At 43.9% G+C, this 21,613-nt stretch overlaps 2 protein-coding genes across 2 annotated transcripts in view; one reads left to right on the top strand and one right to left on the bottom strand.

The window, feature by feature from the left end:
- LOC126416049 (WW domain-binding protein 4) overlaps nucleotides 1-21,613 on the top strand; it is a 129,432-nt gene that overhangs the window by 44,557 nt on the left and 63,262 nt on the right. The window lies entirely within an intron of this gene.
- On the bottom strand, nucleotides 4,882-20,931 carry LOC126416052 (uncharacterized). The gene is made up of 2 exons (XM_050083523.1): nucleotides 20,902-20,931; nucleotides 4,882-5,481 (listed from the first exon to the last, which is right to left on the bottom strand). The coding sequence occupies exons 1-2, from the start codon at nucleotides 20,909-20,911 to the stop codon at nucleotides 5,177-5,179; spliced, it is 315 nt and encodes a 104-aa protein (XP_049939480.1). The 5' UTR covers nucleotides 20,912-20,931; the 3' UTR covers nucleotides 4,882-5,176.

The following is a 21,613-nucleotide window of genomic DNA, read 5'->3' on the forward strand; positions in this document are numbered from 1 at the left end:
TGCCTCTCTCGGATAGATTCCCATTTAAGTTCCCCAAGCAGTTCTGCTACACTTTCATATAGACTGTATCACCATTTACAGTCCTAGCAGTGTATCTTTCAATCTGTTTGATACCTATTGGCATGTCTGCTAGATAAGGACGCCAAACGCTGAAACAGTTGGTTGCACTAACATTTTGTATGTATTTTACATTAAACATGTGCTGCCCATTTATTATCGTCCTTCCAACAAATCTAAGTGTTCCCTTCATCTTCCCTAATACTAATCATATTAGATCACACAATGTCATAACTTCTTAGGATTACCCCTAAGATAAGTTCGAGATGTTTACCATTCATCTTATAAGCAACACTGTTGAGTTCTTTCTCTTTGTTGTAGGCAATATTCCACCTTTATCCACGTTAAAGAGAGCTGCTGTTCATTACCCCAAGTGGAAATTTTGTGCAAACCTTTCTGTGTACTTAACCATCTGATATTGATACTTTCCAGCAGACAACAGCATTGTTGGCAAACAATCTTAAAGGCTTCCGAATGTATCTAATAAATTGTGTGTTAACACCATCAAAGTGTCTGTGCTACAACTGATGTTTCTTTCATTTCTATAGAAGATCCATCAACCAGTGTAAATGAATAATCTACTGGTTTCTAGTAGTCAAATATTCATCAAGCCAACTGCATATCTATGATGATGCTCTGTATGATTATACCTTGCTTAGTAGCTGACAGTGTGGTGCAGTGTCAAAGGCCTTGTGGAAATGTAGGGAGGTTGAGTTCACATGCTCAGTTGCATCTACTGGGTACAAGATATGAGGGTGGTTTGAAATGTTTTCGGAACAGAATAGAAAAAAGTACGTACATCACTGAATTTTTTATTTTTATTTTTCAGTGTAGTCTCCTTGTAGATTAATGCACTTGATCCAACGATGTTCCAGTGCCTTGATCTCATCTCGAAAATGAGTTTCCTCCAGGCCTGCAAAACAGTTGTCAACTCCGGCTATCTAATCTTTGTTTGAAGTGAATCTTCATCCACAAAGAAAAATTTTCTGTTTTCGGAAGAAATGGAAGTCTGACGGAAGTCAGGTGAAGAAGGTGGGTGTGACAACAATCCATTCCTTAGTTCGTGTAATTTTTCCATGGCGACGGCATATGTGTGCGGGTGCTCATCGAGAGTCACGGCACCCATCCTGCAGATAATTTTTTCATTTCTAATTCTTCTGATAAAATGAGATATACCCTTTCAGATGACATCTGGAAAGCACGAGTAATTTAATTCACTTTCAATCGGCGATCCTCCATGAGAATTTTGTGCTGCACTTTTGGAATGATTTCTGGAGTAGTGTCAGATCTTGGCCTACTACTGCGCAGATCATCATCTAAGCTCTCCCGACCAAAGTCAAATTCATTTGTCCACTTGGCAACAGTTGAATATGAAGGAGCAGAGTCCCCCAGGGCATTCTGGAAATTGGCTTGAATGTTCTTTGCTTTCGTACCTTTCTTTACGAAGTACTTAATCACTGCTTGACTCTCGATTTTTTTCCATCTTCGCAAATCACTACGCGGGAACAACAACAGAGCCACGTCACATGTACAGCTGTCTTCCAAGAGCACTGATGTGGCAAGTGTTTACAGGAAATAGTCCAGTGAATATCACATGAACAACTCGTTGCACTAGCGCTGACCTCTCGTGGTGATTCCGAGAACTTTTCAAACCACCCTCATATAATAGTAGCAAGCTGTTTTCTGGAATCCATATTGATTGTTTGGGATTAGCTTCTTTCCTCCAGGAACATCATGTTCGAGCATAGAAAATGCTGTGGGATCCTGCAACAAATGGTTGGAAATAGTTATTGAGTAAAAACGAACTACAGTTTAAATAAAATAACTTTGTGATTGGCGAATGCGAGGCGGCGCGGGAGGGGGGGGGGGGGGCAGGAGGCAACACTACCAATTGCTTTCTCCCCTGCACATCACATAAACTGCTTCATGTGGCACTGCTCTGCAGGTACCTTCAAAGCAAGCAATACAGTGAGCACGAGTAGAAAGTGAAATTAATCACAAAGTTATTTTAGTGGAAGGGACTGATTTTGGGGTATTCTCAATGTAAAATATAAATGGAATTGTGCCAAGGCCTTGGGTAAGTGTAATTGTCCTTAATACGTAGGGCTTCTATCAGTATGTCTCACAGTGAAAATCAAACGATGGAAGCTCCAGGTAGGAATATCAACAGTGTAGGAAAAGACAGATTGCTGTTTACCGTAAAGAAGACATGTCAAGTTGCAGACATGCACAATTAACACACTTTCACATATAGCTTCCGGCTACAGCCTTTGTCAGTAAAAGACATACATACACTCACAAGCGCGCTCGCACACACACACACACACACACACACACACACACACACACACACGACCGCCAGCTCTAGCATCTCATGATATGGTTGTATCCTCATATGTAAATACAATTTTATGACTTTACATGCACAAATCATTCTAATCTTCAGACAGAGTGCTTTCTATGGATGCCAGCATTGGACTTAATTTTTACGTCTGTTTCCCCACAATCCCTTTTATAGCGAAATGTAGTAATCAGCATCATTTTCCAGGTGGTAATATAAGGAGGAAAACATCAATAACTTATTTATTATTTATAAGGAAACATCTATTTAATTATGAAATTGTTCACATATAGTGATAATTTTGGGCAGGAAGTGGACGGTCAACTTTGAAATTAATTGAAACGATCATCTCTCTTTTAATCTCTTTTTTTCTCTTATGTGACTAACATACACTGTTACCCTGGGAGATGATGAAGGATTTAGGCTGACCAAAGGCTTTCATCAGCTGAGCAGAAATGGCCTATTTATTTTGTTAATTAACACTAAAAAAGTGAGTAATAAATTGGAATCTCTGCACAATTAAGGAGTGGGATGGAAAATGGCAAGATGGTAGAGAATGGGATGAAGGTGGGGAAATATCTACATCTACATGCAGATTAATGGAGATATAAGCATGAGGAATCATCGTAATGTTGGAAATGTAGAAGGAGCAGTTCCCACCTATGTGATTCAGAGAAGCCGATATTGTGAGAGGGGAAGATACAAATGGAACAGATATTGAACCAGCAGCTGCGTAAGTCACTGGTGGCGTTCTGTTCATCACATCCAGCCATCAGGTCTTTGCATTTGCACTTATCCAAAGTCTGACAGCGACTATTTGTACATGCAGACAGAATAATAAGTTCTGATGGACTTGATCCAGTGTATTTCCAGTAAGTAGATTCAGTCCCTGAAGTTTTATTTTTTAAAGTCCGCAAATTATCCATCTAAGGCTGCCATAATCTATTCAGGGAACTCAAATTGTTTGCCTATTGCAGTTTTTCTCTGTGTGGAAATCGATGGAAGGAGGAGGATACCAGATCATCTAAATAGTATAATGTAGTTTGTACTTTAATTTTCATTTCCAAAGCACCTTTGTGCGCAGGGGTTTACCTTGTCAAGAATGAAGACTTGGGTAAGATTTGATGGTTATTGTACAACTGGATGTGGGGCAGTCAACAAGAAAAATCTCTTCTAAAATCGAAAAAAAAGTAACCATTTTTATGGCAGACAAAACTAATATCCATTTTAGCGAACGGCCACCGACTTCCTCTCATTATTATGAGTGCTGTTTTCATATCTGATATGAAAGTGGTGGACTCACATCTCTTCCATAGTACGAGGGTTGACTGAAAAGTAGTGCCTCCACCTTCGTAATTCTTCAACAGTTGGCAGCATTGGTATGCAGCAGGTACTGGCTTGTTCCGTAGGCTCTTCTCTACAGCACCAGTTAAGAGGGAAGCCGTAGCACTGAACAGTTGTGTTGTTACAGTGTAAAGTGTGGAAACCTGCGCAGACGGTCAGTCAATGCGATTTAAGCAATGTGCAGCCATTGAATTCTTGAAAGCAGAACGTGTCACCCCGGAGATTCATCAGAGAATGAAAACAGGTTATGGTGATTGTGTTGATGTTAGTATTGTGCGTCGTTGGGCGAGTAAGTTTAAAGATGAGCGCACACTCCGCTGCAGAGTGAAAATTTCTTTCCAAGTTTAAAGATGTTAAGGTGGGAACATCTGACCTGCGTGAGAAACAAAGAGTTGGATGTCCTGTGACAGCAACCACCGAGTTTCACAAGCAAAATGTTGACAGATTGATTCAGGACGATCGTCGTATCACTCAGATAGAAGCTGCAAGCACAATCGGCATTTCACGTGTAGGCCATATTATTGCTTATGTGCACAATGGGTATCCCGGATGCTGATTCCTGAAATGAAAGCGCAGAGACTTGAAATTTGCCAGGAACTCCTCTTGCGTTATGAGAATGAAGGTGACACCTTTCTCCATTCAATTGTGACAGGAGACGAAACGTGGGTACACCATTACGAGAGAACTGTGAGACTGTGGTTGTGGAAACAGTGTGTCGACTCTCGTGTGGGCTTCAGAAAACTTGTTCATAGTTGGCAGAAATGTATCCAATTGGCTGGTGGTTATGTGGAAAAGTGAATATTGGTAATTGCAGATCACATTCTAAGGATTATTTCTGCGTTTGATTTATTAAAATGTTCCCATCCAAACCCAATTAACGAAGGTGGAGGCATTACTTTTCATTCAACCCTTGTAACACTGACATATAAAATTAGAAACATTCATTTTAAGATGGTGAAAACATTGCTGAGATATATGTTTCAACTTTTGTTTTTGATCAATGTTCAACAAAAGTGACACATATCTTGCATTAATTTTCTCGTAGTTCATTTTTCATGTAAAGTGTAGTACTTCTCTTGAGGCACATCTGTAGTATCAGCTTTTTCACAGACTTTAACCATCTGTCATCTAAATCCATATTTTACACTTTTTGAGTGGTTTGTCTGTGATTGCAATTTCAGGATTCCCTTTATGCAGATTGTCTTCGAGATAAACACGGCCATTATTCAATTCAGCCTCCCAGTTTAAACTAAAGTAAGTAGGGGACCAGACTCATTATAAATGATCACCAATTTTGGATGAATTTTTGTTGGCAACAAAAGAGAGAGAGATTTTTGGAATCATGGTATTCTAGGGCATCCATTTGACTGAAACACACACCTATATAGTTAGGTTATTAGTGTCCTGAGTAAGATCATAAACATCTATGTAGTCTCACAGAGTGTAGGCGTATGGCAATGTTGGTCCCCTTGGACTATTCGAGAACATTGGCTGTATGCTGACACAGAGTTCATTGTTGAGGCTTTCATGGCCACTAGTTGGCAAATTTCCTGTTGGCTTCTGTATAGGGTTCTTCAGCCGATGTTTGTTTGATGATTTTTCTGGCATTTTGCAAGTACGAATGCCTGGCATTGTCAAAGCTTCATGCTCCATTGCTGGCGGTGGACTGGAGTTGAGCTCACGCCCACAGATTATTATTCCCTGGTGTGCCAATGTCCAAGGTATTTCTCTCATCTCACCTGAAATAAAATAAACAAAACAAAAATGAAATTATGGGATATTGTGCGCAGAGTAATAGCACAGTTTTTTGAAATTTTAAGAAGTAATAAAACTGTGGACATTTGAAACAAAGATGTTTTTTTGGCATGTGTTTTCGATCACGTTTTTTGCAATAACTAATAAATAAATTAAAATAAAAACATTAGCCTATTATTCGTCATGGACATGTTCGAGAGTTCAGCCAAATTTCAAAAAGATATCCTTATTAGTGAGTCTGCAATCCATAAGCTCAAACCGATAGAATGAATCGATTGCAGGCACACTAATAAAGACATCTTTCTGAAATTTGGCCGCATAACTTCTTGGGCAGGCCCGCAAGGAGTAACAGGCTAATTTTGCTGCAGGACTTCTGTCATAGACGCAGCTCATTTTGGACAGAACAACTTTAACTCTCGATTGAGGGGGGGGGGGGGGGCGGCGGCTTAGTAATGACTGCATTTTTTTTTAAAAATCAGAAAATGTTCTCCAAGGACCAATAAATAATGTACAAAAAGATTTTCATAAGTTTCTCAAAAAAGAGTTGTAAAAATCATTTATTTTTTAGTCTGACTGAGGGGAACGGAACCTTAAGGATCAAGCGTAACAAGCCGTCGCTTGGGGACATCAGCTGAGAGGGGCTCCCAAGTGCAAGATTTGTCAACATTGTGTGTCACCGTTAGTGCAAAAACTGACACGGGTGAAAGTGTAGGATGGTAAAGGAAGTTAGGACGTGTAGGAGTGGGTGGGCGAGGGGGCTTTGTCGTTATAAGTCGCTCCGGTGGGAAAAAATGTTCTCGAACCCGCCCTACTTGTTCCGTTCCATCTACTGTGTTAGAATTGGTGCTAGAATGAATGACACAGCAGATTCTGGAATGCTGCAAGCATTGTCTATTTACCTATGGCTCCTCAGAAAATGAAGTTCATTATGCATTCTCAAGGTACAGAGAATATAAATCCATATGGAAGGTGATGCTAGGTATTGATCACGTAAGAACGACGTAATCTAATTTTTTTTTTTTTTTTTTTTTCTGTGACGGGGTTCACTTGCGGCCGTCTTCGCGTCTACTTACCCAGCGAGGTAGCGCAGTGTTAAAAGACACTAGACTTGCAGTTGGAAGGACAGCAGTTCAAACCTCTGTCCAACCACTCAGATTTAGGTTATTTGTGACTGTTTAAGGCAAATGATGGGATGGTTCCTTAGAAAGGGCACAGCCAATATACTTCTGTGTTGTAATAACCAAACGATACACTATTTTCTACCTTGTTTCACAAACGTTCTTATTACTGTACGACCTAGTTTCGAGTTATAGGCCCATTTTTTAGTACTTCCATATGCTTCCCTAATCGGAAAAGGAAGATTAGAGTTTAACGTTCCATTGACAATGAGGTCATTTGCGACAGAGCACAAGCTCGGATTACAGAAGGATTGAGAAGGATCAGCCGTGTGCTTTTCCAAGGGATCGCCCTGGCATTTGCCTTAAGCGATTTGGGAAAATCAGGAAATGCCAAGTCTGGATGGCCGGATGGGGATTTGAACTGTCATCCTCCCAAACTCGAGCTCAGCGTGCTAACCACCGAGCCAATCACTCGTTTCACCAATCCGAGCTTGTGCAACGTCTCTAATGACGCCGTCGTTGACTGGACGTTAAACCCTAATCTTCCTTTCTTCTCTGTGTGAAACCGGACTTGCTATCTCACCCCTGCTTACACCTCTCTAATTTCGGACAAGGTAAAGTGCGCTCATATAATGGGTCTGCGAAAAATGTATGTAGTTTCTCGGAGTCGCATCCATGCCCAAAAATTGACAGTTTATAGCACACACAACGCTGCTGAGACTGCAATTTCTGTCTGGCCAGTTTCATGGTGACCTAGGATTTTATATTGCTGTAGCAGTCATACCCCACTCACTTCCTGTCTCTCAGCTAGTGCTACGTAACGTGGTATGGACTAGAGATAGTCGATACTTAACGTAACTATTAATATAATGATGTTACTTTGCCATGTCTGCTAAGTAAATAATACGTTCGTGCTAGACCCCACTGAATTTTTTAATAGGGTAGGATTCGACAGTTGAATAGTCACGCGACAACTATGGACTAATACACTTGAAGACAAAGCAAGACAAGCCACGAATGGGATGGCAACCGGTAGATGTAAAGGTTGTGTGCAGACAAACCAATGACTACAGTTTCAGAAAAACTGGACGATTTATTCAGTAGAAAGAGCTTCAGAAATTGAGCAAGTCAGTTACGCGTTGGTTCACCACTGGCCCTTAAGCAAGCTATTATTCGACATTGAAATGATTGATAGAATTGTTGGATGTCCTCGAGAGGGGTATCGTGCCAAACTAATGCGTTAAATCGTCAAAATTATGAGCGGGAAGGAGGGTCCAGCCCATAACGCTCCAATCGTTCTCAATTGACGAAGGATCCTGTGACCTTGCTGGCGAAGGTACGGTTTGGAAATCACGAAGACAAGCAGTAGAAAATCTCGCAGTGTGCGGACGGGCATTATCTTGCTGAAATGTGTACCCAGGATGACTCGCCATGAACGGCAACAAAACGGAGCCTAGAATACACTACTGGCCATTAAAATTGCTACACCACGAAGATGACGTGCTACAGACGCGAAATTTAACCGACAGGAAGAAGATGCTGTGATATGCAAATGATAATTTTTTCAGAGCATTCACATAAGGTTGGCGCCGGTGGCGACACCTACAATGTGCTGACATGAGGAAAGTTTCCAACCGACTTCTCATACACAAACAGCAGTTGACCGGCGTTGCCTGGTGAAACGTTGTTGTGATGTCTCCTGTAAGGAGGAGAAATGCGTACCATCACGTTTCCGACTTTGATAAAGGTCGGATTGTAGACTATCACGATTGCGGTTTATCGTATCGCAACATTGCTGCTTGCGTTGGTCGAGATCCAATGACTGTTAGCAGAATATGGAATCGGTGGGTTCAGGAGGGTAATACGGAACGCCGTGCTGGATCCCAACGGCCTCGTATCGGAAACAGTCGAGATGACAGGCATCTTATCCGCATGGCTGTAACGGATCGTGCAGCCACGTCTAGATCCCTGAGTTAACGATGGGGACGTTTGCAAGACAACAGCCATTTGCACGAACAGTTCGACGACGTTTGCAGCAGCATGGACTGTCAGCTCGGAGGCCATGGCTGCGGTTACCCTTGACGCTGCATCACAGACAGAAGCGCGTGCGACGGTGTACTCGACGACGAACCTGGGTGCACGAATGGCAAAACGTCATTTTCTCGGATGAATCCAGGTTGTGTTTACAGCATCATGATGGTCGCATCCGTGTTTGGTGACGTCACGGTGAACGCACATTGGAAGCGTGTATTCGTCATCGACATACTGGCGTAGCACCCGGCGTGATGGTATGGGGTGCCATTGGTTACACATCTCGGTCACCTCTTGTTCGCACTGACGGCACTTTGAACAGTGGACGTTACATTTCAGATGTGTTACGACCCGTGGCTCTACCCTTCATTCGATCCCTGCGAAACCCTACATTTCATCAGGATAATGCACGACCGCATGTCGCAAGTCCTGTACGAGCCTTTCTGGATACAGAAAATGTTCGACTGCTGCTCTGGCCAGCACATTCTCCAGATCTCTCACCAATTGAAAACGTCTGGTCAATGGTGGCGGAGCAACTGGCTCGTCACAATACGCCAGTCACTACTCTTGATGAACTGTGGTATCGTGTTGAAGCTTCATGGGCAGTTGTACATGTACACGCCATCCAAGCTCTGTTTCACTCAATGCCCAGGCATATCAAGACCGTTATTACGGCCAGAGGTGATTGTGATGGGTACTGATTTCTTAGGATCTTTGCATCCAAATTGCGTGAAAATGTAATCGCATGTCAGTTCTAGTATAATATATTTGTTCAATGAATACCCGTGTATCATCTGCATTTCTTCTTGGTGTAGAAATTTCAATGGCCAGTTGTGTGTGATCACTGTGCTGTGCTGTAAGCGTACCCCGGTTGACAACCAAAGAGGTACTGCTACGAAATGCAGTGGCTCCCCAGTGGCCCTGGTTGTGGGCCGTATGCGGAAGACAGTGAGGCTGGTCCCCACTACCGACCGTGGCGTTTCCAGACAGGTCTTTGGAGCTTGGTTTGAAGCGAAACTAATCAATGAGGACAGTTCTACTCCAGTCAAGGAGATACCAGGCCGAATGTTCCCGACAACACTGGAAATGGGCTTGTTGGCGTACAGAGGTCAATGATAGTCACCGCAAGGGGCGCCCAAAGCACAGCCCCGTATCTGTAAGCCGCCCATTAATGGTCCTTGTGGTCACTTAAGCATCAGTTGCACGCCGGATCTGTAATCCTCGGGTGCCTCTCAGACGATTGCTCGGTCTTCACGTTCTATCGTCTCTCTAGGTCGACGCTTACTTCTTGGCGTTGTGTTGGCCCTAATTCATCCATTACTGCCACGATCGTCGGACAGGGGCGTCTCCTACTGAAATATCGAGCGATTTGCCGATTACTCCTACAGGCTGATTTGAGCCCAACAACACGTCCTCTCTCAAATGCTTACATCTGCGTGTATTGTTCACGCCTCTGTCAGCGAGGTATAGTTACCGTCCAGCTGAGTATGCGGAATGAAATTCGCAACGACTTTATGCCTTGGTATTGACATGTCCGGTGTTTTACTATCCTTGTCAACTACGCAGGAAATGTCGCTGCAGCGTCATACATTCATCCATGGGGCGGCAAAGTTTACGGTTTTGCATTTTCTGTCGATACCTGTATGAATATAAATTTGTGACCAATTAGCATAACTCCTTCGTCTTGTGTCGTTTTCTTTCTGTGGTAGAGTGCAGTTACAGTGCTCTTCTTCCTGCTGTTACAGTTTCACTAATATAAAACAAACCAATATAGTTCTTGTCTTGTCTCTGTAATAGGCAACCTCAGAATTCCATCTCGTAACCTATTACTCCCAGATAGTTCCGTGCAGCCAGGATGTTAACCGCCGAAAGTACACGTTCTTTGAACGGTCGCTGGCTGTTACATCGTAGCCGTGCTGCAATACTGGCTCTGCACGACCAAGCTGTTACTCGCAGCTGGAACGTATTCGTTCTTTCGTTAACAGTGCCAAGTGTCATTTCGTTCAGGTGCATAAGCAACACCACCGATTCCTTGCAGAAGCCGTGACACGTTTAAGTCTCAGAGTGTGTTGTTCGCTTCGAGCGCTCCTGTAACCGCGCACTACGGAAATATATGTGCACTATGTGTTTGAAAGTATGCGGACACCTGGCTGAAAGTGACTTACAAGTTCGTGGCGCCTCCCATCGGTAATGCTGGAATTCAGTATGGTGTTGGCCCACCCTTATCCTTGACGACAACTTCCACTCTCGCAGGCATACGTTCAATCACGTGCTGGAAGGTTTCTTGGAGAATGGCAGCCCATTCTTCACGGAATGCTCCACTGAGGAGAGGTATCGATGTCGATCGGTGAGACCTGGCACGAACTCGGCTTTCCAAAACATCCCAAAGATTTTCTAAAGGTCAGGACTCAGTGCAGACCAGTCCATTACAGGGACGTTATTGTCGTGTAACCACTCCGCCACAGGCCGTGCTTTGTGAGCAGGTGCTCGATCGTATTGAATAATGCAATCGCCATCCCCGAATTGCTCTTCGACAGTGGGAAGCAAGAAGGTGCTTAAAACATCAATATGGGTCTGTGCTGTGATAGTGCCACGCAAAACAACAAGGGGTGCAAGCCCCCTCCATGGAAAAAAACGACCACATCATAACACCACCGCCTCCGAATTTTACTATTGGCACTGCACATGCTGACAGATGACTTTCACCGGTAATTCGCCATACCCACACCCTAACATCGGATCGGCGCATTGTGTACCGTGATTCATCACTCCGCACAACGTTTTTCCAGTGTTCAATTGTCCAATGTTTACGCTAGTTACACCAAGCGAGGCGTCGTTTGGCGTTTACCGGCGTGATTTGTGGCTTATGAGCAGCCGCTCGACCATGAAATCCAAGTTTGCTCACCTCCCGCCTAGCTGTCATAGTACTTGCAGTGGACCCTGATCCGTTTTGGAATTCCTGTATGATGGTCTGAATAGATGTCTGCCTAATACACATTACGACCCTCTTCAACTGTCGGCGGTCTCTATGTGTCAACAGACGGGGTCGGCCCGTACGCTTTTGTGCTGTACGTGTCCCTTCACGTTTCCACTTCACTATCACATCGGAAACAGTGGACCTAGGGCTGTTTAGGAGTGTGGAAGTCTCCCGTACAGACGTATGACACAAGTGACGCCGAATCACCCAACCACGTTCGAAGTCCGTGAGTTCCGCAGAGCGCCGCATTCTGCTCTTTCACGATGTCTAATGACTACTGAGGTCGCTGATAAAGAGTACCTGGCATTAGGTGGCAGCACAATGCACCTAATATGAAAAACGTATGTTTTTGGGGGTGTCCGGATACTTTTGATTGCATAGTGTACTAAAGCAAAGTTAAGAGTAGTAATTTTAAATTGAATTTTGGGAGTAGAAAATATTCTGTTGTTAAATGTTCAGAATGGTTCAAATGGCTCTGAGCACTATGGGACTCAACTTCTGAGGTCATTAGCCCCCTAGAACTTAGAACTAGTTAAACCTAACCAACCTAAGGACATCACACACATCCATGCCCAAGGCAGGATTCGAATCTGCGACCGTAGCGGTCTCGCGGTTCCAGACTGCAGCGCCTAGAACCGCACGACCACTTTCGCCGGCTGTGTTAAATGTGAATTCGTATTTGTTGAAGGAAGCATGGCTGCATTGTTTTGAATATTAAGTACATCAAAATTTACAGGGGTTTTGTCAGCCAGACACTGCTACCAGATAGAAGAGTTAATGGTAGTAAGCGCTGCTATAATAATGCGAAGTGTTGCGCTGGTGTTGGCGTACTTCGTGTCCTACGTGGAATCTGTTAAATAAATAATGTGTTTCCGGTACCAGTCACGTTGTTGGAACTACAACGTTGTGACCTGTTGCTCGTAATTAATAGTTAAGCCTATTTAGCGCAGACCAGGTCAGCAGGGTGCTACCACACATCGGTCGCATGTCTCATAGCGGTTGCCAGCGCCTAGCCTAATACCGCCAAGTTGATGATAGTGTGGCAGAGATTGCCGTATGTCCTGACTACAACACCTGTAAAGGCTGTTTTACGCGGGAGACCGTGCATTCGGATGCGATGAGGTGAAGCGCTTCGTTTTACATTGAACTTTACACGTCGTCCACACGAGAGGCGTCTTCGGATCACTATAGCTGTCGTGTAGCTTGTCAGGCTAAACGTTCCACAATGGGCCGCTTGCGCCCAGCCGTGTGCATCATTGGCTTATCGCTTTTCTCGTGCAGTTTCGGTGCACATTGTCAAGTCAGCAGCTCTGTTGTGTCTGCCCCCTGCATGCTGTTGATCATTAGTGTACACCGTACTAAAGGTACATACGACACTGCAGTGCCCGTGTTGTTAAGAAGAACGACGCAGTTTTCCTTCGGACATGCATGCATTACCAAAGCCGTTATGAAATACATTCAGATTACCGATAGGAGGCGCCACGAACTTGTAAGTCACTTTCAGTCAGGTGTCCGGATACTTTTAATCTCATAGTGTACATGTATTTCCGTAGTGCGCGGATACAGGAGTGCTCGAAGCGAACAGCACACTCGGAGACTTTAACGTGTCACGGCTTCTGCGAGGAATCGGTGGTGTTGCTTGTGCAGCTGAACAAAACGACACTTGGCACTGTTAACGAAAGAACGAATACTTTCCAGCTGCGAGTAACAGCTTGGTCGTGCAGAGCCAGTATTGCAGCACGGCTACGATGTAACAACCAGCTACCGTTCAAAGAACGTGTACTTTCCGCGGTTAACATCCTGGCTGCACGGAACTATTTGGGAGTAATAGGTTACGAGATGGAATTCTGAGGTTGCCTATTACAGAGACAAGACACGAACTGTATTGATTTGTTTTATATTAGTGAAATTGTAACGGCAGGAAGATGAGCACTGTAACTGCACTCTAACACAGGAAGAAAAAGACGAAGGAGTTATGCAAATTGGTCACAAATTTATATTCTTAGAGGTATCGACGGAAAATGCAAAACCGTAAACTTTGCAGCCCGACGGATAAATGTGTGACGCTGCAGCGAATACGAATACGAACAACCATCAGCTGTATAAGTGAATGACGACAGTGAAAATTTGTGCCGGCCCGGGACTCGAACCCGCGAACGGTCGCTTTGACTGCTTTGGCTACCTGTTCGCGACTCACAGCCAGACCCAAATTTCCATGTATCGTCGTTCCTGCGTCACAGTCTGTACTCGTATACACATTGTGTAATTCCAGTACACGGGAGGACATTTTAATTTAAAGGCGCTGCTTGGTATCCGCGGATAAATACAGGCAGGCAGTACAATGTATTTCTCCGCCGATACCAGGCAGGATTTTCAATTAAAATGTCATTCCTGAGTACGTTACATACATAATATCATATTTATCCGCCTTTCTCAGTCGGTGACTTTCAATTAAAATGCCCATCCCTTTACGGGAATTACATAATGTTAAGCTTTGTTGTGACTGTTCCACACCTGATGATTCAAACGAATTTTTATAAAAGTTGAAGCTTCGGATAATTAATGCAGAATATTTATTTATTCATCCAAGGATCGTCTTACAATGATGTGATATTTGTCTTTGTAAAACAATGAAAATTAATATCTCAGAAACATGCATACACACAGAACATGTAAGTATGCTTTTATGAGGATAGGAAAGGTGGTCAGCTGTGACCTTAATGAAGGAACCAACCCAGCATTTGCCTGAAATGATTTGGGAAAACGTATATCAGGATGACCGGATATTGCAGACTCCATCTCCCGAATATGAGGGCAGTGTCTTCACAACTGTGGTGCTCATTCGGTTGGTCCCTATTGTAAAATGTTCTTTCATTTCCACATAGTTTGCTCCAGATAACTCATAACGTGAAACATAGATTTGCTCTCTGTTGCAGCACACACACTAAGCTCACCCGCTGGTGACTCCTGTAACATGAACGTGGTGTGCCGGCCGGAGTGGCCGAGCGGTTCTAGGCGCTTCAGTCTGGAACCGCGCGACCGCTACGGTCACAGGTTCGAATCCTGCCTCGGGCATGGATGTGTGTGATGTCCTTAGGTTAGTTAGGTTTAAGTAGTTCTAAGTTCTAGGGGACTGATGACCTCAGCTGTTGAGTCCCATAGTGATCAGAGCCATTTTTTTGAACGTGGTGTTGTGCCCATTCCACTAACTCCAGTCTGGTAGGAAAACTTACTTCAGGCCCGTAAACATGCAGCTATGCTCTATGCACGTCTCTGCGTCACCTGAAAAATTGAGAGTCAGCATCTCCCCATGTTGACTGACATTCTGAACTCAGAAGAATGACAGGGCATTCCTATCATGCGCTATAGATCTTGTCGCATGATTTTCTTGTAAATGCTTTACATTGTGATCATGTATTGTAATACGCAGAGTGTTGTAGCTATACCCTTTAATTACGAACCACTAGTCTGAGTACTGTAAATAACCGTTAACTGTGTAGTATACATTTCTCATGAAGGATGATGAAGCTGCCTTTTTAAACAAATGTATTTTAGTAACCTTTTTCATTTCCTTGGGCAATTTCTTTTACCGTTTTATTCCCTGTTAGAAAAAAACTGCCTTGAGGTTTTTTGTTTTCTCTTCTTGGTAAATATCTTAGAGGGATTTTCATATCTTGCCAACACAAGAGGAGAAAGTTACCCGACTACTCTCCATCCGCCCTTAGATATGATGGCGATGTTTTTCTCACCCCAATCGAGAAATTGAATCGTTCATCAATTCTGAGCCTTTGTGAAAAATTGGTTTTCATATGTTGTTGAAGGTTGCAAAAGCTACAAAATTCGGGAAAACTTTCTTGGAATTAGACTATTTGTTGACTGCCATACTTAAATCTATAGCCAATAATTCGTTACCATTCTGATAACATTCTCCATGTTTTTTGCAACAAAGAAATTTATTTTATATTCGCCTCAAAGTCATGCATCTATGTTTCCTCTTGGTAGTGCCCAAATGAAAGAATGATGTACAGAATGAATTTTTCATTCTGCAGCTGAGTTCACGCTGGTCTGAATCTTCCTCCCAAACTAAAACTGTGTGCCCCTTAGGGTTGACGATCGGAAAACGAAATTGTAATTTGTTATCTTCACTTAAAACTTCCGGGTTGATAGGCTATGTATAAAACTCTCCCCAGACGTTTCGTCTCCGACTGCGGGAGACATCCTCCGAGGTAAAGCGGCGAAGTTCTACATCTACATTTATACTCCGCAAGCCACCCAACGGTGCGTGGCGGAGGGCACTTTACGTGCCACTGTCATTGCCTCCCTTTCCTGTTCCAGTCGCGTATGGTTCGCGGGGAGAACGACTGCCGTAAAGCCTCCGTGCGCGCTCGAATCTCTCTAATTTTACATTCGTGGTCTCCTCGGGAGGTATAAGTAGGGGGAAGCAATATATTCGATACCTCATCCAGAAACTCACCCTCTCGAAACCTGGACAGCAAACTACACCGCGATGCAGAGCGCCTCTCTTGCAGAGTCTGCCACTTGAGTTTGCTAAACATCTCCGTAACGCTATCACGCTTACCAAATAACCCTGTGACGAAACGCGACGCTCTTCTTTGAATCTTCTCTATCTCCTCTGTCAACCCGACCTGGTGCGGATCCCACACTGATGAGCAATACTCAAGTATAGGTCGAACGAGTGTTAAGTCCGCATCTTCATTCTGTACCGACACTGGTAACATTCCAAACCTTGAACAGCGTGGACGTGTGGGTACACCCATAGCCTTTACCAGTGACAGTACAAAATGAATATCCGGACTTATCTTCGCCGCTTTACCTCAGAGGATGTCTCCCGCAGTCGGAGACGAAACATCAGGGGACAGTTTCATACATCGATTACGGCCTATCAGCTGCGCACGGAGGCTTTACGGCAGTCGTTCTCCCCGCGAACCATACGCGACTGGAACAGGAAAGGGAGGCAATGACAGTGGCACGTAAAGTGCCCTCCGCCACGCACCGTTGGGTGGCTTGCGGAGTATAAATGTAGATGTAGAACTTCGCCGCTTTACCTCGGAGGCCGTGAAAGCCTACAATGTGTAATTTTGTTAATTATGGAATAAGTTTCTGTGTTGCAGCGGTGAAGTTTTCGTCTCAATCCTTTACCAGATCACTTATTTCCGATGTTCTCGAACATTTTTAACCGAACGAGGTGGTTAACAAAATCGCTTCGTTTTTTGGAGGACGGTAGTTCAAATCCCATTCACGCCATCCAGATTTACGCTATCCAATCACAAGCATCTGGACACCTATCAGTAGACACTAATAAGAGGTGTGTCCAGCGCTCGCCTTTACCGTGGCTTGAAATTTGTTGGGGACACTTTCAATGAGATGCTTGAATGTCTGTGGAGGAAAGGCAGCCCATTCTTCCTTAAGAGCCGAAATCGGAAAATGTAGTGATGTATGGTGCTGGGGTCTGGAACGAAGTCAGCGTTCAGACTCATACCAAAAGTGTTCCATTGGGTACAGATCGGGACTCTGGGCAGCCCAGTGCTTTTCAGGAATGTTACTGACTACAAGCAATTGCCTCACAGATGTTGTTTAATGACAGGGTGCATTTTCATGCTGTTCCTCTACTGTACGAGATACGAGGTCTGTTCCAAAAGTTCCAGAACATTCGTAATTTGGCGCCATTGGTGTGTTGGAGCGAAATACGGGTAGCATCCCTGTACATGCCTGTGTTTCATGTGTAACTGCCGGAAGTTTCATTGTTATATGTCTGTTGGTTATTGTTCAGTGCTGTATCGAGCAGAACATCTTGTCGCACAGTTTTGCGAAATTCGAGATGGCAGAGTTAGAGGAGCAACGCGTGTGCATTGAATTTTGCGTGAAACTCAAGGAAACGTTTACAGAGAGACACTAAATGATGCAGAAAGCCTACGGTGATAAGTGCTTAAGCCGTACTCGGTGTTACGAGAGGTTCAAAATGGTTCAAATGGCTCTGAGCACTATGGGACTTAACATCTGAGGTCATCAGTCCCCTATAACTTAGAACTACTTAAACCTAACTAACCTAAGGACACCACACACATCCATGCCCGAGGCAGGATTCGAACCTGCTACCGTAGCGGTCGCGCGGTTCCAGACTGTAGCGCCTAGAACCGCTCGGCCACCGCAGCCGGCGAATGGTTCATATGGTGTAAAAATGACCGGGCGGAAGTTAAAGATGACCCTCGTTCAGGACACCCTTCGTCGTCTAACGCCAGCGAAACTGTGCGTGCCAACCGGAGACTGACTGTCCGAGAGATTGCAGAAGAATGTAGCATTTCAGTTGGATCACGTCATAAAATCCTGACACAGCATCTTGGAATGCATCGTGTTGCCGCTAAGTTCGCCCCACGGCTCTGAGTCAAGTCAGAAAGACCTTTGTCTCGCAATCAGTGAAGAGCTTTTGGATCGCGCAAATGGGAACGAGATGTTCCTTAAGAGAATCATATCTGGTGATGGGATGTTGATCTACGGTTATTATTTTGAGACCAAGGTTCAATCTTCACAATGGGCCGGGAAAGGTTCGCCAAGACCAAAAGAAGCTCCTCAGGTCAGGTCAAATATCAAAGCCATGCAGAAAGTTTTCATTGACTTTGATGGATTAGTTCATCATGAATTCGTGCCACAGGGACAAACTGTTAATCGACGGTACTATCGGGACGTGCTGCGACGCCTGCGAGAAAATGTGAGGAGGAAACGTCCTGAAATGTGGGGAGACAATTCATGGCTCTTGCATCGCGATAACGCACCCCCACATTCATCCCTGTTGGTGCGAGAGTACTTCACGAAAAACAAAATCACCGTGCTGCCTCATCCTCCGTTCTCTCCAGGTCTGGCCCCTGCGAACTTTTTTTTGTTTCCAAAGTCGAAAACGACGTTGAAAGAACGAAGTTTGCAACGATAGACGAGATAAAAGATAATTTACAGACGGCGCTCCCGCGATCCAGTAAGAGTCTTCCCAACACTGCTTTCAGAACTGAAAAAGGGCGTTGGGAGCGGTGTATCAATTGTGGAGGGGAGTATTTCGAAGGAGACCATGCACAATAAGCAAAAGGTAAGAGTAGAAAAATTTTGTGGACGAAGTTCCGGAATTTTTTGAACAGACGTCATAGACTATGCGTGGTAGAAAATGCTTTGCTTCAAGCACTTTAAATGTACTGCATTCAAGTATCGCAAATTACAAGTCGAACCCTCTAGTTAATTCTTCATGTCGACTCTCACTAATTCCAACATGTGCCTTGTGTTTATTGAAACTGTAACACTTCAGACCTTCAGTGTAGGTACGCCAGTCCCTTGCAAGAGCGGTACACTGTGGCCATCACAAATCGTCATAAAAAGAAATCACTGCATAAATTTCCGCCCATCACAAATCGCCGATCACTGCGGAAGTTTTCGCCCGTCACTTGCTATGTATCATGTCCTTCATGGTCGGAACTGTTTGTCCAAGTACAAATGCACACTGTGACGCTGATAAAGTACTACTAAAATATCAATTTTTTGCTGCATCTGAGGAATATACTAAACATAAAAGTATATATAAGAAGTTTCAGTTACCGGAAGTTTTGCGATAAAGAAATCTGTACAATCTTTCCATCGTATTGAGGACAAATTCTGCCAGAATCAGCCACAGCTGAATTATTCGTAGCGACAACGATTCCCAGTTCCCCGTCACACGTTGTGATCGTGACGTTCTCATTCGCTAAAATTGTTTGTGGGAAATGTATTATTTTGTATTAAATTATGTTTCTCTGCGGAATTAAGTGTTCTCCTCACTCTCCAGTTGCACTCTTTCCGCCGTTCTTACCTTTGCGAATGCTGTTCTCGTGAACTTTTCCATCCGTTTATAAACTGATTGTGTGTCCAGAAAGTTTACCACCTTTTATTAAATTGCGAAGATGTTTTCGCAGTTCCACACTCTCGTTTCTTTTCTTCGTCTGGAATGCAGCAGTTGTACACAGTGACCCACGGGAAATAGCACATTTCAGTTTAAATAGCACATTTCAGTTTCTAAGATGTAGATGTACACGCACCGTCTGCCTCATTTAATCGGACCCACTAGTTTTCCATTCAGCTCAGCACGGAAATTTGGCCATTACATGGGCGTATTGAGGCAGTGGATGAGATCAATTGTGTGCAGAGGGCGTTGCGGCTGTCCAGCGCGCAGTGCACCATGGAAGAGACTGCGATTGCCGTGTTCCAGACCGAAGGACAATATCCAGGGGGATAAAACAAAGAGTGAGACGAGTTCTATAACAAAACTGAATCACTACGGACTTGAAATAACAGTTCGAACGCCGGGAATTATCCGATGCATTTGCGCAGCTCTGAATCGAAGGCCACAGCGACCTGTTCGTCCCTTGGGCGTCTCTGCAGAAGATCGTGAAACTGGATTTAACATTTAATCCTTTTAAGCTGCAAGTGGCTCAAACAGTTATGGTCTGGAGACGAAGTGAGTAGGCGTAATTTCTGCACAACATTGCTGGACAGAAGTGACCAGGCTGACACATGTCTAACAAATCTTGTAATGAATGGGTTTCACAATAAACAAAACTTCTGATATTACGCGGACAACAAACCTGAAGTTCATTCATGAAAATGCCCAGTGTAGCCCGAAGGTCGTCCGTGTCTGTTGTGCTGTTGGACAGTCCAGTCCATTGGAACCACTGGGCCTTATATCTTAAAGGACAACAGTGAATGTCAGTATGCGGCCATGATTAACAATTTCTTCACTCCACAGCTGCAGGGACGTTGCCGTCTGAAGAGATAAGGTCTAAAAGAGATAAGGTTTCAGCAAGTTGGGGCTACAACCCATACATCCCGTAATTCAACGACTATACTGAGGCGCCGCTTTCCACATCTATTACTCTCACAGATAGGTGATACCCCATGACCGGCGTGATCCCGATCTTTCAGCGCTTGACCTTTTTCTCTGGGTTCACCTGAAGAACAAAGTTTTTCACGGCGACTCCACAATACTGATGAGTTGGAAGCCGTAATCCTACAGGAGATTGAGGTCATACCTCAATAACGATTGTAAACGTAATGAGTAACTAACGCAAACGGTTTCAGCAATGCATTGCCATGATGGAAGCCATTTGTGTCATGTTCTTTTTAACAAATATATTCGTGTTTGACTTTTAAGTAACGGCAATGTGTGTAGTACAGTTGCATATGGGATACATTGGTGTAAATGTACGCTAACCCTCATAATAACCAAATGAAAATGTACTTCTTACCATGCGCCATCTCGTAGTTTACAGCGGGCCTATTGGTGATGGAATACTTTTCAGTTGGCGACCTGAAAAGGGGAGAATCTTTTTGAATTGTTTAAAATCGATCATCGACAAGCTATGTAACAGTTTCCCACGAAGGGACACGGTCTTATACAAGAACGGATAAATAAAATAAGTAAAAATTGTAGCAAAAGACACTGAATTGCTAAAAAAAGGAAAAGAAAAGCTGATTCCTAACATAATATTTGTCGAGCTCGAGCCAGCGATATTCCGTTCCTCCCCGACAAATTTGTTTCTAGCACTGTATAGTACTCGTTAACAGTACAGATAACCCCTTTATCTGAAGATTTTTTTTTCTCTAAAGCTTGCTTGACCCTATAAACTGGAAAAAAATACCACTTGGGGCCCAATCTCGCGACACTCTGTCGGGAAATTTCGGAGAATATATATTCGACGAAACCAGTGCCGTAGTTATGCTGGCACCATAGTATATCCAGCGTAAGGATCGTGAGAATAAGATTATCGAGGTCAATCGCGTATTGGTGCATGTAAATAGACATAGTCACTTTTCCTCACCCATTACGTGAATGTGCTGCACTCTCTTCTGAAATGCGCAATTTGTGTTGGTCTTACCAGGGGAGCACAGGGCATTCGGATTTTTGTATTTTTTTGTGTAGGGTGAATCACCTAAAATTTGCACCACAAATATTGCAGA

The sequence above is a fragment of the Schistocerca serialis genome, chromosome 8 (genome assembly GCF_023864345.2).
Source record: "Schistocerca serialis cubense isolate TAMUIC-IGC-003099 chromosome 8, iqSchSeri2.2, whole genome shotgun sequence".
NCBI lineage: Eukaryota > Metazoa > Arthropoda > Insecta > Orthoptera > Acrididae > Schistocerca > Schistocerca serialis.